The sequence below is a fragment of the Parus major genome, chromosome 28 (assembly GCF_001522545.3).
Source record: "Parus major isolate Abel chromosome 28, Parus_major1.1, whole genome shotgun sequence".
NCBI lineage: Eukaryota > Metazoa > Chordata > Aves > Passeriformes > Paridae > Parus > Parus major.
In genome coordinates, this window is record NC_031797.1 from 1,397,111 (window position 1) to 1,410,730 (window position 13,620).

Sequence of the window (13,620 nt, forward strand, 5' to 3'; positions counted from 1 at the left end):
CTGAGCCCCATAACCAGAGCTGAGCCCCATAACCAGAGCTGAGCCCCTCAGCCGGGGCTGGGACCGGCCCGTTGGTGCCAGCAGCGGTGGGTGGCTCACCTGGGCTTTGGCTGTATTAAAAGCTAAGCCCTCGGGCATGGCTTTTTCCAGAGCAGCAGCCAAAAAGGTGCTTACGGGGCCAAGGCGGGCGCCTGCCAAGCCCTAATTAGGGCTGCTCAGCAGCACAGGCACTAATGCGCAACCTTTCGCCTCTGGAGACCGGGATTTACCACACCGGGATGGCCTCGGGGATGCGAGGGCTGGGCTTGAGGTGTTTGGTGAGAGGGGAAAAACCTTCCTTCCTTCCTTCCTTCCCGAAATTGCGCCAGACCGGGAGCTGCCAAACCTTCCTGGGTCACCAGTGCTTGGCATCCCCAAAACAGTGGGATGCAGAGTGACCAGAGCCCGGGCACGGATCGCTGGGCACTTTCCTCTTCCCTGCTCTTTACCTCGCCTCCTCTCTGCATTAACATGTTAACTTTGGCCAAGAGCTTTTCCCACTGACCTACTGATCTTTCCTATTTCGGTCCCTGGAATTAAGGGATTGCTGGGATTAACTTGCACTAAAGCCTGCAGATCAGCTCTGGAACGGGACGCCCAGGTACGGGCACCACGGGCAGCCCGGGGCACCGGGGGCAGGAGGAGGGAGCCCGGCGGTGGCTGCAGCACGGCTGGGGCAGGGCAGCACCACACACTCGAGCAGCTCAGGTGCTGTCAGCTCTGCTCCTGCTTCTCCCATTCCCAGGGTTTTGGACCTGCTGTGGTCAGGGCTGGGCACCCACACAGGTGATGGGGAGGGTGGGTGCCCAGAGCCCCCCAGCAGGGATGAATGGGTGTTCTGAGCACCAGGGTCTGTCCTGGCAGCAGGGATGGTGCTGAGGGGCTGTGCAGCTTCCAAGCCCCTTCCCCACGGAGCAGCTGCAGAGCCCTGAGAGGGCAGCCAGGACAGGACCTGGACCAGCACCATTTTCCTGCCACCAGCCCCAGCCTGGGGTCCCACAGTCATCCCAGCTGAGCCCTGGAGGGGGGGATGCTCCTGGCACCCAGTGAGCACCTGCCTGCACATCCTGCACATCCTCTGCCTCCCCCCAGGGTGACACTCCAGTGTCACCAGCCCCCACAGCCTCACTATTGGTGGTAAAGGCACGGCCACCATTGTGGTGGCCCTGAGCCATGGGCTATCTTTTTGCAGTATTTCCACAATATTCCAATTTGGGGGCAAAATAAAATCTCTAAATAATCCCTTTTCACCCCAGATTGGAGGATCCCCTCAAAGGCAGGTGGCATTTCCACCTGGAGGGACCATCTCACATCCCTGCCCCAGCCCTAGGGACTGTGCTGCTGCCAAGTGCCCCCATCTGCCCCGGGACCCCCACGCTCGCCGCCAGGCGCGGGAGAAGCAGCACCACATGAAACTCAGCAATTTTGTGGCTGGAAGTTCAAAAAGATGGAGGTGAAGGAGGGGCTGGGGGGGGGCAGGAACAACCCAGCTTTGAAGGTGCCTGGAGATTAACTCAAGGCCATGGTTGAGGCTCGGAGACTTTTACAGCAAAACCTCATTAAGGCGGGAGCGGGGGGAACAGGGGGAGTCAGGAAATCTTCTAAGCAGGAGGAAAAATGTTTGATTCAGCAGAAACAAGTGGGAAAAAAGCCCTCTTGAGTCCCCCCACTCCGCTTTTATCTGTCCCGGGGGGATCGGGGCGGAATATGAAATCTGCCCCTTTCCTCTTTCCTGTTTATCTCCTAATTATTACGCTGGAGATTCGGCAGCGCCGCGCGGCGCCCGGGACGGTGCCGAGCGGAGGCTGCGCCGCCCCAGCCGGGGGCGAGTGCCGGGGGGAGCTGCCCGGGGAGCCCCCTGCACCCCACGCTGCCGGGCTCAGCCCCCGCGGCACCAGGGAGGGAGGGGGCGGTGGGAGGGCCAGGATTGTCCTTCAAGCGCCAATTTGGGCATCATTTGTGCAATGAGGTCAGTCGGGGCTCTGCAGTCTGGGCCAGGGAGACGCTGCCTTTGCCCCTCCCCGGGGACCACAGAGCCCAGTGGGGTGGGCAGGGCGGTAAAGGCCAAGGCCCAGGGCAAGCGGGGATAAAGGGAGCAAAGCCCCCCAGGGTGGGTGCTGCAGCCACCCACAGTCACCCAACACCGCGGCCCACTGACCTACTTGGAGCATCACTGCACCATGGGAGCACAGGATGGGGATGGAGACAGGGATGGAGACGGGGATGGGGATGCAGGAAGGGATGGGGATGCAGGAAGGGATGAAGGTGCAGATGGTCAGGAAGAGACAGGGATGCAGACAGTGATGGGGATGCAGGCAGGGATGGGGATGCAGGCACAGACAGGGGTGCAAACAGGGGTGGGGATGTAGGAAGGGATGGGGATGTAGGAAGGGATGGAGATGCCGAGCTCCACCCCAGTGGACACCCACAGCCGCTGCCAGGGGCACAGTGGGGTCCAGCCCGGCCATGGTTTCTGCCCCCCCCAGCCCCTAAGGAAGGCTCAGCAGTCACTAATTGCTTGGGACACCCCTCGGGGTGCAGGGGGAGACTGAATGTTCCTCCCGCGGCAGCTCTGCTGGCCACGGCTCCAATTAGCCTCGTTATCCTGCGTCGCTGCTGATTAGGGGCCGGGTAATTGCCGCGGCGTTGGGTGTCCCTTAGAGCCACATGGCAGCAGCTGTTGCATAAGCACCGGCAGGCGTTGCGTGAGCTGCGAGCGGGTCAGGCCAGCCCGGGGGCTCCGGTTACACCCGGCCCTGCTGCCCCCAGCCCCCGGTCTCGGGCAGTGACAGGGACAGCCCGGTACGGGCCGCAGGACTCAGGGGTGCAGGACTCAGCACCCCGCTGCTGCCTCAGTTTCTCTCTTCTCCATGCTCTGCTTTGCACTCGCAGTGTGCCCAAATGACCCCCACCCTGCACCCAAGGCCCCATGGCCCCATAACCCCATACCATGGCCCCTGAACACCACAGCCCCACAGCACAGCCCCACACCATAGCCCCACAGCCCCACATCACAACCCCATGGCCCCACAGCCCCACAGCCATTTTCCATGGCCCCATTACCCATGGCCCCACAGCCCCACACCACAGCCCTGGGTGCCAGCGTTTGCATAAGCAGCACCGAGGTGCAGTGACTCACAGCATTGCAGCAGGGCCTCGTGCCCAGCACCATGCCCGATCCCACTGGCTGCCAGGACTGGCACAGCTGGCAAAGCCACATCTCCTCCCCATGGTCTGAGGGCACTGCCCCGTTTGGTTTGGCACAGCTCAGGTGGCTCATCCTGCACCTCTGAGGCGCTTCAGCAGCAGGGATGGGAGGAAGGGTGACACTGACACCGTGGAGAGGACAAAGCAGTGGGACCCAGCCCCTGAGCAGGGGGTGTCCCCTTGTATCACCCCCACAGCCGGGGGACACAATAAGGCTCAGTGGTTGCAAGTGCTGCAAGTCCCCTGCAGCCCCCCCAGCCCTCACTGCTGCCCCCGCCCCCAACCCCGTATGGGGGGACATGGATGGACCCTCATCCAGCCCTGGGATGGGGGCACAGGATCCCCATCCAGCCCTGGGACGGGGGCACAGGATCCCCATCCAGCCCTGGGACGGGGGCACAGGACCCCCATCCAGCCCTGGGACAGGGGCACAGGATCCCCATCCAGCCCTGGGATGGGGGCACAGGACCCCCATCCAGCCCTGGGACTGAGGGACAGGACTCCTGGCCAGTCCTGAGGCTGGGGGCTGCCAGGGGGCACGTCCCCATAGCAGCACCTGAGCGTCAGATATGGGGACACCAAGGCTGTGGCCCCTGTCAGTGGGTTCACCCCGTGACCCACTCCCTGCCGGGCAGGTCAGCCATTCCACATGGGAAACTGAGTCACGGCAGGCGCCGGGCAGTGCTCCTGGCAGGGAGCCCATGGCAGAGGCACCGCGGGGTCCGGCTGTGCCAGCCCGGGGCTGGGCGAGCTCGGGGCTGCTGGCACAGCCCTGGCAGTGGTCCCCGAGCTGGGCTGGGGGGCTTTGGGTGTGGGACGGGCGATGCTGGCAGAAGGTTCCCCTCTCGCTGGGTGGGGCACGAGGGAGAGCAAACAGCCATTAAAGCACGATGGTGTCATCCGGAATTCCTGCTCACCTCCGGGCCAGCCAGGGGCCGCCTGGGCTGCTTCTGGCGGCAGAGCCGTGCCAGCCGTGGCCACTTCAGTGCTGCCACAGGTTGGCAGTGCCCCGCCGCCTGCCCTGGCCCCGATCGCAAAGGTTCGGCAGCGAGGCTGGGCCAGGAGGAGAAGGGCTGGATGGTGGCAAGTGTCAAGTTTTGGTTCCTTATCCCTTCCTGGTGGCCATTTCCTTCCTCTGCCACTGGTGCCACCTGTGCTGGGCTGGACCTGTCCCCCAGCATTGTCCCGGCGGGTGCAGCTCCTGGCACCGAGCCCGAGGCTGGCAGCACCCAGGAAACAGAGGCAGCTCTGGCCCTCCAGCCCCACTGCTTCCCATCACCAGGAGCACCAGCAGACACCGGGGTGAGGGTCTCTGCACCAGCCAGCTGTGAACAGAGCTGCAGAGGCTCCTGTCACAGCGTGGGGATGGGCAGAGGATTTTTAGGGGACGTTCTGTGATCTCCACTGCTGCCACAGCAGAAACAGCCCTGCTCGAGGCCTCTCTCTTAGGAACAAATGTTTCTCCAGGGGCTCAGCACCACCAAACTGGCTCCACCTCGCTCTGGTGGGACCAGGACCCCAATTTAAACACAGTCAGGTGAGACCCCGCTCATGAGAAAAAGGGGTCCTGCTCTGGTAGAGCCTCTCCACCACCACTCCTGTGGCTCCAAAACCGTGGGGCTGAGTCCCAGAGCTGCAGCACCCAGCACACGCTCAGGTAACCCTGCAGCATCTCCTTCTCGCCTGGGCCTGTCCCCCGGGCTGTTCCCGAAGCTGCCGGGGCCGGAGCGGGCTCCGCACGCCAAGGGTTAAGGGGCCGGCGGCGGGAGCGGGTGCGTGGATGGTGCGTGGGTCCCGCGTTGCTCACGGCAGGTGTGGCGCCGCTTATGTAACCTCATACTTTTGGGTTGCGCTGAGCACTCGGGAGTATTTTCGCTCTCGCTCTGGCGCGATTCAGCCACGATTGTCCCAACAGCAGCAATCGGCGATCGCCTTTTGGGAGGGGCGAGTTCGCCGGGGCCGGACCCTGCGTGCCACAAAGAGTCACTCCGCTGCTCCCGGTCTCAGTTTCCCCATCTGAAATGGGGCTAATGAGGGTGACCTGCTTCGGGCAGCTGCCGTGACCCCGGGGGACGGCAGCGCTGCCGCCGGCGCGGGGGCTGCCCCCGACCGGGGCCGCTCGGGATGCGCACCGGGCTGGGATCTCTGGCTCCATCCGGGGCTGCGCTCGCAGGAGCCGCGCTGGAAGCAGAGCCTGCGAAGAGCGAGGCGAGATGTCGCCCCGCGTCCCGTCTGCGTGCCCATCCATGCGGAGGAGGCAGGAAAGCCGGGAGGAAGGAGCGAATCCGACCGGCGAGAGCAGCGAACCCGCTCCCAATCGCCATCAGCAAAATCGTGTCAGACAGCAGCGCTGGAGCGCGCTGGGCTGCTCGGCCCCTCCACCCCCGCTCCTCCCGCCCCCAGCCCCGGCCCCCTCCCCGCCGCCCTTCTCTGCACATGGGTGGGAGCACACAAAATGCCACCACGGCTCAGCCCCAGCGTCCCTCTGCCACCGCCACCTGCCTGTGCCGGAGCAGGGGGACAGCTCCAGAAACAGCAGGGGAACCCCTCTGCCAGCGGCCCATCGTCATCTCTGCACCCTCAGCTCAGCGTTTGGGATGGGTGCAGGTAGAAATTGCCCCCTTCAGCTGCGATTAAATGGTTTGATTTGATTGTTGGGGGGCTGAGGCAGCCCCCCAGGGCCCAGCTGTGAGGGCAGGAGGCCATCCAGGGAGGAGGCAGTGATGCCACGTGTAGTGATGATGATGGTGGCTGCACCTGACTCTGGTGGATGTTGTCCCCTCATCCGTGGTTGATGTGGCTGTGCCACGCTTGTGACCACGACTGGATGCCACGCTCGCGGCAGACGCCACACTCATGCCTGTGGTGATGCCAGCTCCACGCCCATGCTGGGTGCCAGATCCGTGTCTGCAGTGGGAGTTGTGCTCATGCCTATGGCTGATGCCTTCTCCACACACATCAGGTCTCCAGGCCAGTGCTGCTGTCCCCAGACATCTCTGGGCACTGCTGAGCACTGACCCTGGCACCTGAGCCCTGGCCCAGCATTACCAGGACCAACCAACGCCTCCACCCCTGTGATGTGGCACCAGGGAGGACTCTGGTGACCCTGTGCACCACAAACCCCAGCCAGGGGACTTTGCCCCGTGCCGACATCTTGAGCTGTGCACGGCAAGGCTGCGTTGCGTGGTCCAGAGCCACCATCCCTTTGCACATTGTGGGCAGAGTCTCCGAGTGTCCCTTTAACTGGGGTACAACCCTGAGCCCCAAAACCAGCAGTGTGTATGCCAGCATGAAGGACGGGGTGGGAATGCCTCCCTGCCACCTTCAGAGCTTCCCAATATTCCATGACACCATTCCCCACCCGCAGGTCTCCAGATGGGATGTGCCCCCAGACCTCAGCATCTGCACCCTGGCACGGGCACACTGGGACGCCGCACGGGGGTCCCCGCTCTCCCCACATCCCCCAGTACCGGGTGCTGCCCTTTCGGCAGAGGCCCCCCGCCCCGTCCTGTCCTGCCGGGGGTTTTTTGGGGTCCCCGCGCCGAGCGGGGTCCCTGGCGGGGACAGCGGGGCTGCACGGGAGCGAAGTGAAGCAAGGGAGCAGTGATTCAGCGGGACACGCAGCCGGCCCCGTGCCTGGGCGAGCCGGGGCAGGACGGGCACCGGCACGGCCCTCCCGGGGGCGGGCAGCCCCGGGGGCGGCTCCGAGCGCCCCGCGGCCACAGCCGGGCGGGGGTCGCGCAGACCCCGGTCCCAGGGAGGCGCCGGCAGCGCCGATCACCGGGCGGCGGAGCGGCGGGGATGGGGATGGAGCAGGAGGAGGAGGAGGACGAAGGGCAGGAGGTGGGGCTGGAAGTGAAACCGATTGGGGGGGGCGGGGCGGGCTCGTCATGTGAACGGCCGCATGCTCGGGCAGAAGTGGGTCACGGCGCGGCGGAGGGGCAGGTGCCAGAGCCGCCCGGTGCCGCCCGGTGCTTCCCGGTGCCGCCCGGTGCCTCCCGGTGCCGCCGCTCCCCGCCGCGCCCCGAGCCGCTCCGGACCCCCGCGCCGCCCCATGCGCCCCCCGGCGCCCTGACCGCGGCGGACACGATGCGAGGTGGGTCCGGGGGGCTGCGGGGGGCAGCGGCACGAGTTGGTCCCGGTGGGGATCGGGGAGACCCGCAGCAGCCTGGCAGAGGGGAGCGGGGAGGACCCGACGTCAGCCCGGACGGGGATACGGGGGATCCGCATCAGCCCCGCCGCTGAGGGACGGGGGACTCGGAGTCAGCCCGGACAGTGACAAGGGGGGACCCGCATCGGCTTTGCCGGAGCGGGACGAGGGGAGCCGTGTGAGCCCCGCGGAGGGGATGGGAAGGACCCCGCAGCAGCCCCGCTGGGGACACGGGGGGATCCGCATCAGCGTCGCTGGAACGGGACGAGGGGGGCCCGCACCAGCCCCGCGGAGGGGAACAAGGGGGGAACCCGCACCAGCCCCGCCGGGGCCGCTCTGGATCCTCCAGCTCCCCCTTCGTTAGGAACAAAATTCTTGTTTATTTTGCTTTGCTTTCCGACGCCGGCTTAGACGCACTCTTAAGCTTTTCCCCGCACTAAACCCCTTAATCTCCTCTTCAATATGTTGCTCCCACCAGGGCTGGATTTATTGTAGTTTTTTCCCCCTTTTCCCCCTCCCCACGGCGTGGGGGGCAGTTTGGGAGGCTCCTGTAGGGACGGGCAAGGGATCAGGTGCAATTTTGGGTGCCCCGTGTCTAGGGCAAGGGTGAGCTGTGCCAGCACCTGCCTGGTTTTATGCGTTACCGAAGGCAATCCCTACTTTGCACCCCTCTGCTTTGCCAAGCAGGCGGTGGGGAGGAGGAGGATGGAGGGAGGAAGGCTCCAGCGGGACAATCCAGCGGGGCCTGGTGATGGTGACGCAGCGGTGGCCGGACTCAGCTCTGTTCCCAGCGTGCTGGGAGCACCGCTGCACCCTGGGCTGGGATTTTCATCCTCCTTTAAACCATTTTTCCATCATCCCCTGCCTTCCCCCAGCCCTTCGCCCTGCCAGGACTCCTTCGTGCCCCTCCATAGGTGTGTTTTGGGGGTGCAGGTCTTTAGGCACATTTTGGGGTGTGGGTACCAGGACGTTCATCCCCGAGCTCCCCAAATCCTGGTTCCTCCCTGCGCCGCGGGTGCTGCGGCTCTGCCCCCGCCGCACTCTTGTGTAACGGTGGGGCCGGGGTGGGTGACGAGGGCGACGTGAGCCCCCCACATCTCCTTCCTGCCCCTCGACATCCTGGATTTTCACCTTTATTAGGACGGAGGAAAGCATTAACGCCTGCCTAATTGCGAACACGCCTGGCTCTTACGTAGCACTTGCACAGCCAGCACCGGCTTAATTAGCAACTGGGTGAACTTTTCCTTTTTAAAAAATATTTTTCCTTTCCCCCGTGAATTGCTGGTGTTGACCCTAATTTAGGGCCAAACCCTCCTGGTATCTCACTATTCCCCCCGGCCGGGCGTTTTTCCCGCAGTCCCACGTCCTCATCTCTCTCGAAGCCCAAATGCCGCATGGCGACGCCAAATTGATTCAATCTCCATTTTCCTTCCCAAAACCGCCACCGCTCTGCCCCATTTCCCCGGGGGCCACAGCAGCTCCTCGCTCCTGTCCTTCCCTGCGCCGCGGCTGCGCCGGGGCCGGGGATGAGGCTTTGCCTTGTATAATCCTATACGGTTTCCAGCCCTCCTGCTCACTTGTTTTGCAAGCAGCGTGGCGAGGAGCGTGCGGTGGCTCGGCAGCCTTTGCGACTTGTCCTAGTGACCTAGATCTGTCATTGGAAAAATCAGAGAGGGCGGAGGAGGAGCTTCCCTGCCCGTTTCGGCGGCGTGCACACGCTGGCTCGGCCGAGGGCGGCCGGCACCCACCGGCCCTCCCGCACGACGGCCGCGCCTGCCCCGGGTACCGCAGCCAGGGCACGGCCGTCCCTGTCACTTCCCAAAAAAACAAGCCCGGAGGATAAAGCTGTCCGATGGATTTATGGGGTCCTGAGGGGTCCAGACGGGATTTGGGATCCCCCACTCTGCTAACTCCAGGGAGAGTCAGCACCTGGAGAGCCAAGAGCAGGGATGGGGAGCCGGTGGTCCCTGTCCCCAGCCCATCGTCCCCGTCCCTGCTCCCTGTCACGTTTAACTTTGAACTCGCGGCGGCTATTTAAAGAGCTGCTAATGTCTAAATCAGTCCGGTTTATCGGATGTGGTGAGCAGAGCTGCTCTCCTGCCTTTTTTTAGCCCCAGGGAGATAATTCCCCCCGGTTTAGCAGCAGTGCCGGAGGGGTTCTCCCACCACAGCCCGCTTCGTCCCCACCCCGGGCTGGCAGGTCCCCCTCCCCGCTGCCTCACCTTTGCCACCCTTCTGCAGCAGGCAAAGTGCAAAGGGCTGCGTCCTGCGCCGGCGGGGCCGGCCTTGGCACGGAGCTGCGTGGCACGGGAGCTGCTGAAGCGGAGCTGCTGAAGCGGAGCGGCCCGGGAGGAGCCGGGGGGAGCCGGGGGGAGCCGCATTTCCCGTCCGGGGCTACGCTCCCCCTGTTGGGGGCACACGCTGCTCCCGGGAAAAACAGCGCTTTGCTGGGGATGGGGAGAATGCAAAACCTCCGTTCGCGTGCCTGCAAGGGAACGTGGCCAGAGGTTGCCCCAGGGCAGGGTGAGAGCAGCCGAGCGCTGTTCTGGCCCAAAGTTTCCAGGAAATCTTTGCTAATCAATTAGGAAAGGAGTTCCCCCTCCAGCATCCCAGCCCGGCACGGGACGTGGTTGTGTCATTTAAATTTTCCCTACTGCCCGCTTGGCCTCGGTGCTGCCCCCGTGTCTGGAGCCGGGGCTCTGAACACCCGGCACGGGCCTGGATTGTTTGGGGCTCCCCGGGTGCATGGATGGGGATGGGATTTTTTGGCAGCGATGGCCGAAGTGCCGGGAGACCCCGAGGCGCTGCGGCACTGGAGGATATTTAATAGCAAAGCCAACAGCAGATGTAAAGGGGTGATAATTCCCTTTATTTCCGTATTTATTCCTACCCCAACAGCAAAACACAACTGTGGGTGGTGGCTGTGGGGGAGTGCAGTCACTCCTGGGGCTGGAGGTTGCTGCAGGGGATGCAGGAGCACAGCTGGGGTTTAGGGCAGGAGTGGGAAATGGGGTGGCATCGTCGGTCTCTGCGTGTCCCCGTGGATCCCCGTGGATCCCTGTGGGTCCCTGTGCAGCCTGGACTCGTGCTCCTCTCCCTGCTCTGGGTGCACCAGGACGATGCTGAGGCCCCCTGGAAGCGGGGAGGTGGTGGAGGTGAAGCATCCCTGCTGGGGCTGGGGGATCCCGGGGGGATGCAGGGCCGCTGCCAATTACCAGGGGTGCCTGTCCTGCGGCATCGATGGAGCCTGGCACAGGGATGGGGCACGGTCCTGCTTTCCCAGCAGCTTCACTGGGTGATGAGCCAGGGCACTGGGGAAGCGCCGGGGGGTGTTTGGGGCAGGGATGGCCCCAGAGGCACGGAACCACCTCTGAAATACTCAGAGCTGGGATGCTCGCCCCACTGCCTCCAGCAAGGGCACTGTGGCCCCCCGGGGGAAGGGGTGGCCATATTCTGTCCCTGCGGGGTGACAGCTGGGCAGGCTCAGCCGGGGGACAGTGCAGGGATCTGCCAGGGCACCCCAAACGCCCTCCCAAGAGTCCTCACCCCGCAGCCAGGGTCACCCACCGATGGGAGCGGGGGCAGCTCCAAAAAGCCTCCAGCAGCAATGGGATCACAGCACGTCCCGAGGTTCAACGGGGTGCTGAGGGTTTTGGGGTAATTCTCCCAAAGCAGTGAGATCATACGGCAGAGGGGAGGGATGGGGAGAGGAGAAGGATGGGGCCACCACCTTCTCTGCACCACAGAGGGGGAGTCCGGCCCCCGCGGCTGCATCCTGCAGGTCCTGCCTTGTTTTGTTTTGGGGTGCAAGAGATGCCCGCCCTTGGGGCGGAGGCGATGGAGAGGAGGGTGTGCCGGCGTGGCACCAGGGCCGATTCCTGCTCCGGGGCGGGCGGTTCTGGCTCTGCCGAAACCACCGGAGCCTCCAGCGTGGTCTGGGGTGGGCGGTGCTGGGCTGGGGGGACACACATGGCTGGGTCTGGGGGCGATCTGGGCGCTTTGCAGGGACACACCTACGTCCCTCACCTGGAGCTGCAGCTCAGGGTGACAAATGCGTGTCCCCAGCTGGAGGTATCACCCCAAAACACCCCAAAATCCCCACTCCCGGTGGCGGGAGGTCGGGGTGCCGCCCTGAGCAGCAGCCCGGGCCCGGAGTGGCCGCGGGCTCGGAAGGGTTAACGGCGGTGGTTACACAAGCGCCCGTGGCCACGGGCAGGAATTGTGTCAGTGGGACAGGATGGCTCCGAGCGCGGGGCCACGCGCAGCCGCCGCACCGGGGCCATCGCCCCGGGCCCCGGGGCCGGACCGTGCCACAGGGCCACTTACATAAGGGCCGGCCGGTGGCAGCGGGCCGGGAGTTAGGCAAGAAGTGTTTACAGTGGGAGGAGAGCAAATACCACTGCCGGGACATTTTAATTGCCGGCTGGAGATCATTATTACTTATTTTTTTTAACCCTTTTGTTGTTTCTTTTATCCTGATCCCTATTTTAGCCCCGTCGGCCCCAGGGTGGAGTTTCCCTGCTTCCTCCCCAAGAGGGGGAAGAGGTTCACCCCTTCCTAAATGTCCCCCCGTTCGTAGTGTGGCCGATGGTGGCACGGTTGTGGTGGAAGAAGATACCAAACTCTCCGGTGGGGAAACTGAGGCAAGGAAGGGCTGGGGAGTGTAGGGGGGTGGTTGGGGTGGAGGAATATCCGGGGTTTGGGGTCTACTGCGATGCTTTCCCTGATCACAGTGAGATTTGGGGGATGCGGGAGCTGCTGTGGCCACCCCACCCACACCCACTTTCCTTCTCACCCTTCTGGATTTGCCCCAGGACCTTTGGGGGTCGCAGGGGAGATGGGGAGATGGGGTCCGGCCGCCTCGGGGGTCCGTGGCTGCGGCACGAGGGGACACTGCTGGAGCCGACTCGGTGATTCAGCCGGGTTTACAATCAGAGCAGCAATTAACCGTGCTGGGCTGTAATTGGCATCGCCAGGTTACGGCCGTATCTCCACGTCAGTTATTTGGGGCGAGCGTCTTACGAGCGGGTCAGGTGCCAGTGGCGGGCACGGCCGGGTAATTAGCAGGATGGTAATTAGAGCCCCAAAATGCTGCGGGCACACGGCGGGTGGTCAGGGCTTCTCCTTCACCAGGACAGCATCGTCCCCATCCCCCTCGGCTCTCGGGGGGCTCTCGGGGGGCTCCCCTGCGGGGCGGATCTGGCCATGGGCATTACACGAAGCCTTTGGGATCCCCGGGGCTTTTGAGGTGGCATTGCTGGGCTGTGCTGGGTGGGTGCCGGCGGTACCGGGCCGCGCTCAGCCCCGCTGTTTGCCGGTGCCGGTAATTCCGGGTACCGGAGTATCGGGGCGTGAGGGCGCGGTGCCCGCGATGCATCACCCGCGCTGCCGGCGGCTGCAATTAGCGTTGCATAATGAACCGACGCCGCTTCCTGCCGGGGGTGGCACCCCCTCCCTGTGCCCCCCGCCGTGCCACCACCTTGCTCCCATCCCGGACAGGGCTCGGGTGTTGGAGAGAGGAGCGCCCCCTCCTCTCTCCGGATGGCAGCGAGACCCAGGGAATCGGGGGGTGTCTCGGTCATCGGAGCTGGGTGGTGATTTGGGGGTGGCCACACTTGGCCCTCCTGGTGTGTCCAGTCCCCTGTGAAAGGGGTGGTCCTGGGGCTGCGGTGTTGGTGCAGCTGCGGGGGATGTGAGGATGCTCTGGACATCCCTGCCCTGCCCACCGCAGGGAAATCAGCTCTGCTCTCCCAGGCCCAGAACCACGGCAGAGGAGTAGGCAGAGGATGTGGGGAGGGGCAGGGAGGGGATGTGACTCCCTCGAGTCGGGGGACAACGCACAACCCTGGGAGAAGCCCAGCTCAGCAGCCTGGAGAAGGAGGGCTAAGCCCCAAAATCACCTGGTGCATGTGGGGCATTGGGTTAATCAGTGAATCAAAGGACGGAGGAGGGATCCATCCCTCTGTTTACACCTGGATTTGGAGTGAGTCCTTCCCCAGAGTGACCGAAAGCAAACCTGCCCCACTGATGGCATCCCTGGGGGTACCAATGGCATCCCCGGGACATTGAGCATCCCTGGGGGAACCGATGGCTTCCCTGAGGGACTGAGCATCCCTGGGAGGGACCAATGCCATCCCTGGGGGATTGAGCATCCCTGGGAGGGACCAATGCCATCCCTGGGGGACTGAGCATCCCTGGGAGGGACCAATGCCATCCCTGGGGGA

The 13,620-nt window shown here is 64.3% G+C and overlaps 1 protein-coding gene across 2 annotated transcripts in view; it reads left to right on the forward strand.

Moving 5' to 3' along the window:
* Positions 1 to 7,069: 7,069 nt before the first annotated feature.
* The window catches only part of LOC107215332 (nuclear receptor ROR-beta-like), a 16,186-nt gene continuing 9,635 nt past the window's right edge, over positions 7,070 to 13,620 (forward strand). The window contains exon 1 of one of the 2 annotated variants that reach the window (XM_015651430.2): positions 7,070 to 7,089. Coding sequence is in view for 1 of the 2 variants with exons in the window: in XM_015651429.3 (XP_015506915.1) it covers positions 7,336 to 7,342 (7 nt within the window). In the remaining variant the exon portion in view is untranslated. Of the gene's footprint in view, positions 7,090 to 7,248; positions 7,343 to 13,620 lie in introns of those variants that run through there. The other variant, XM_015651429.3, reaches the window with a different exon arrangement.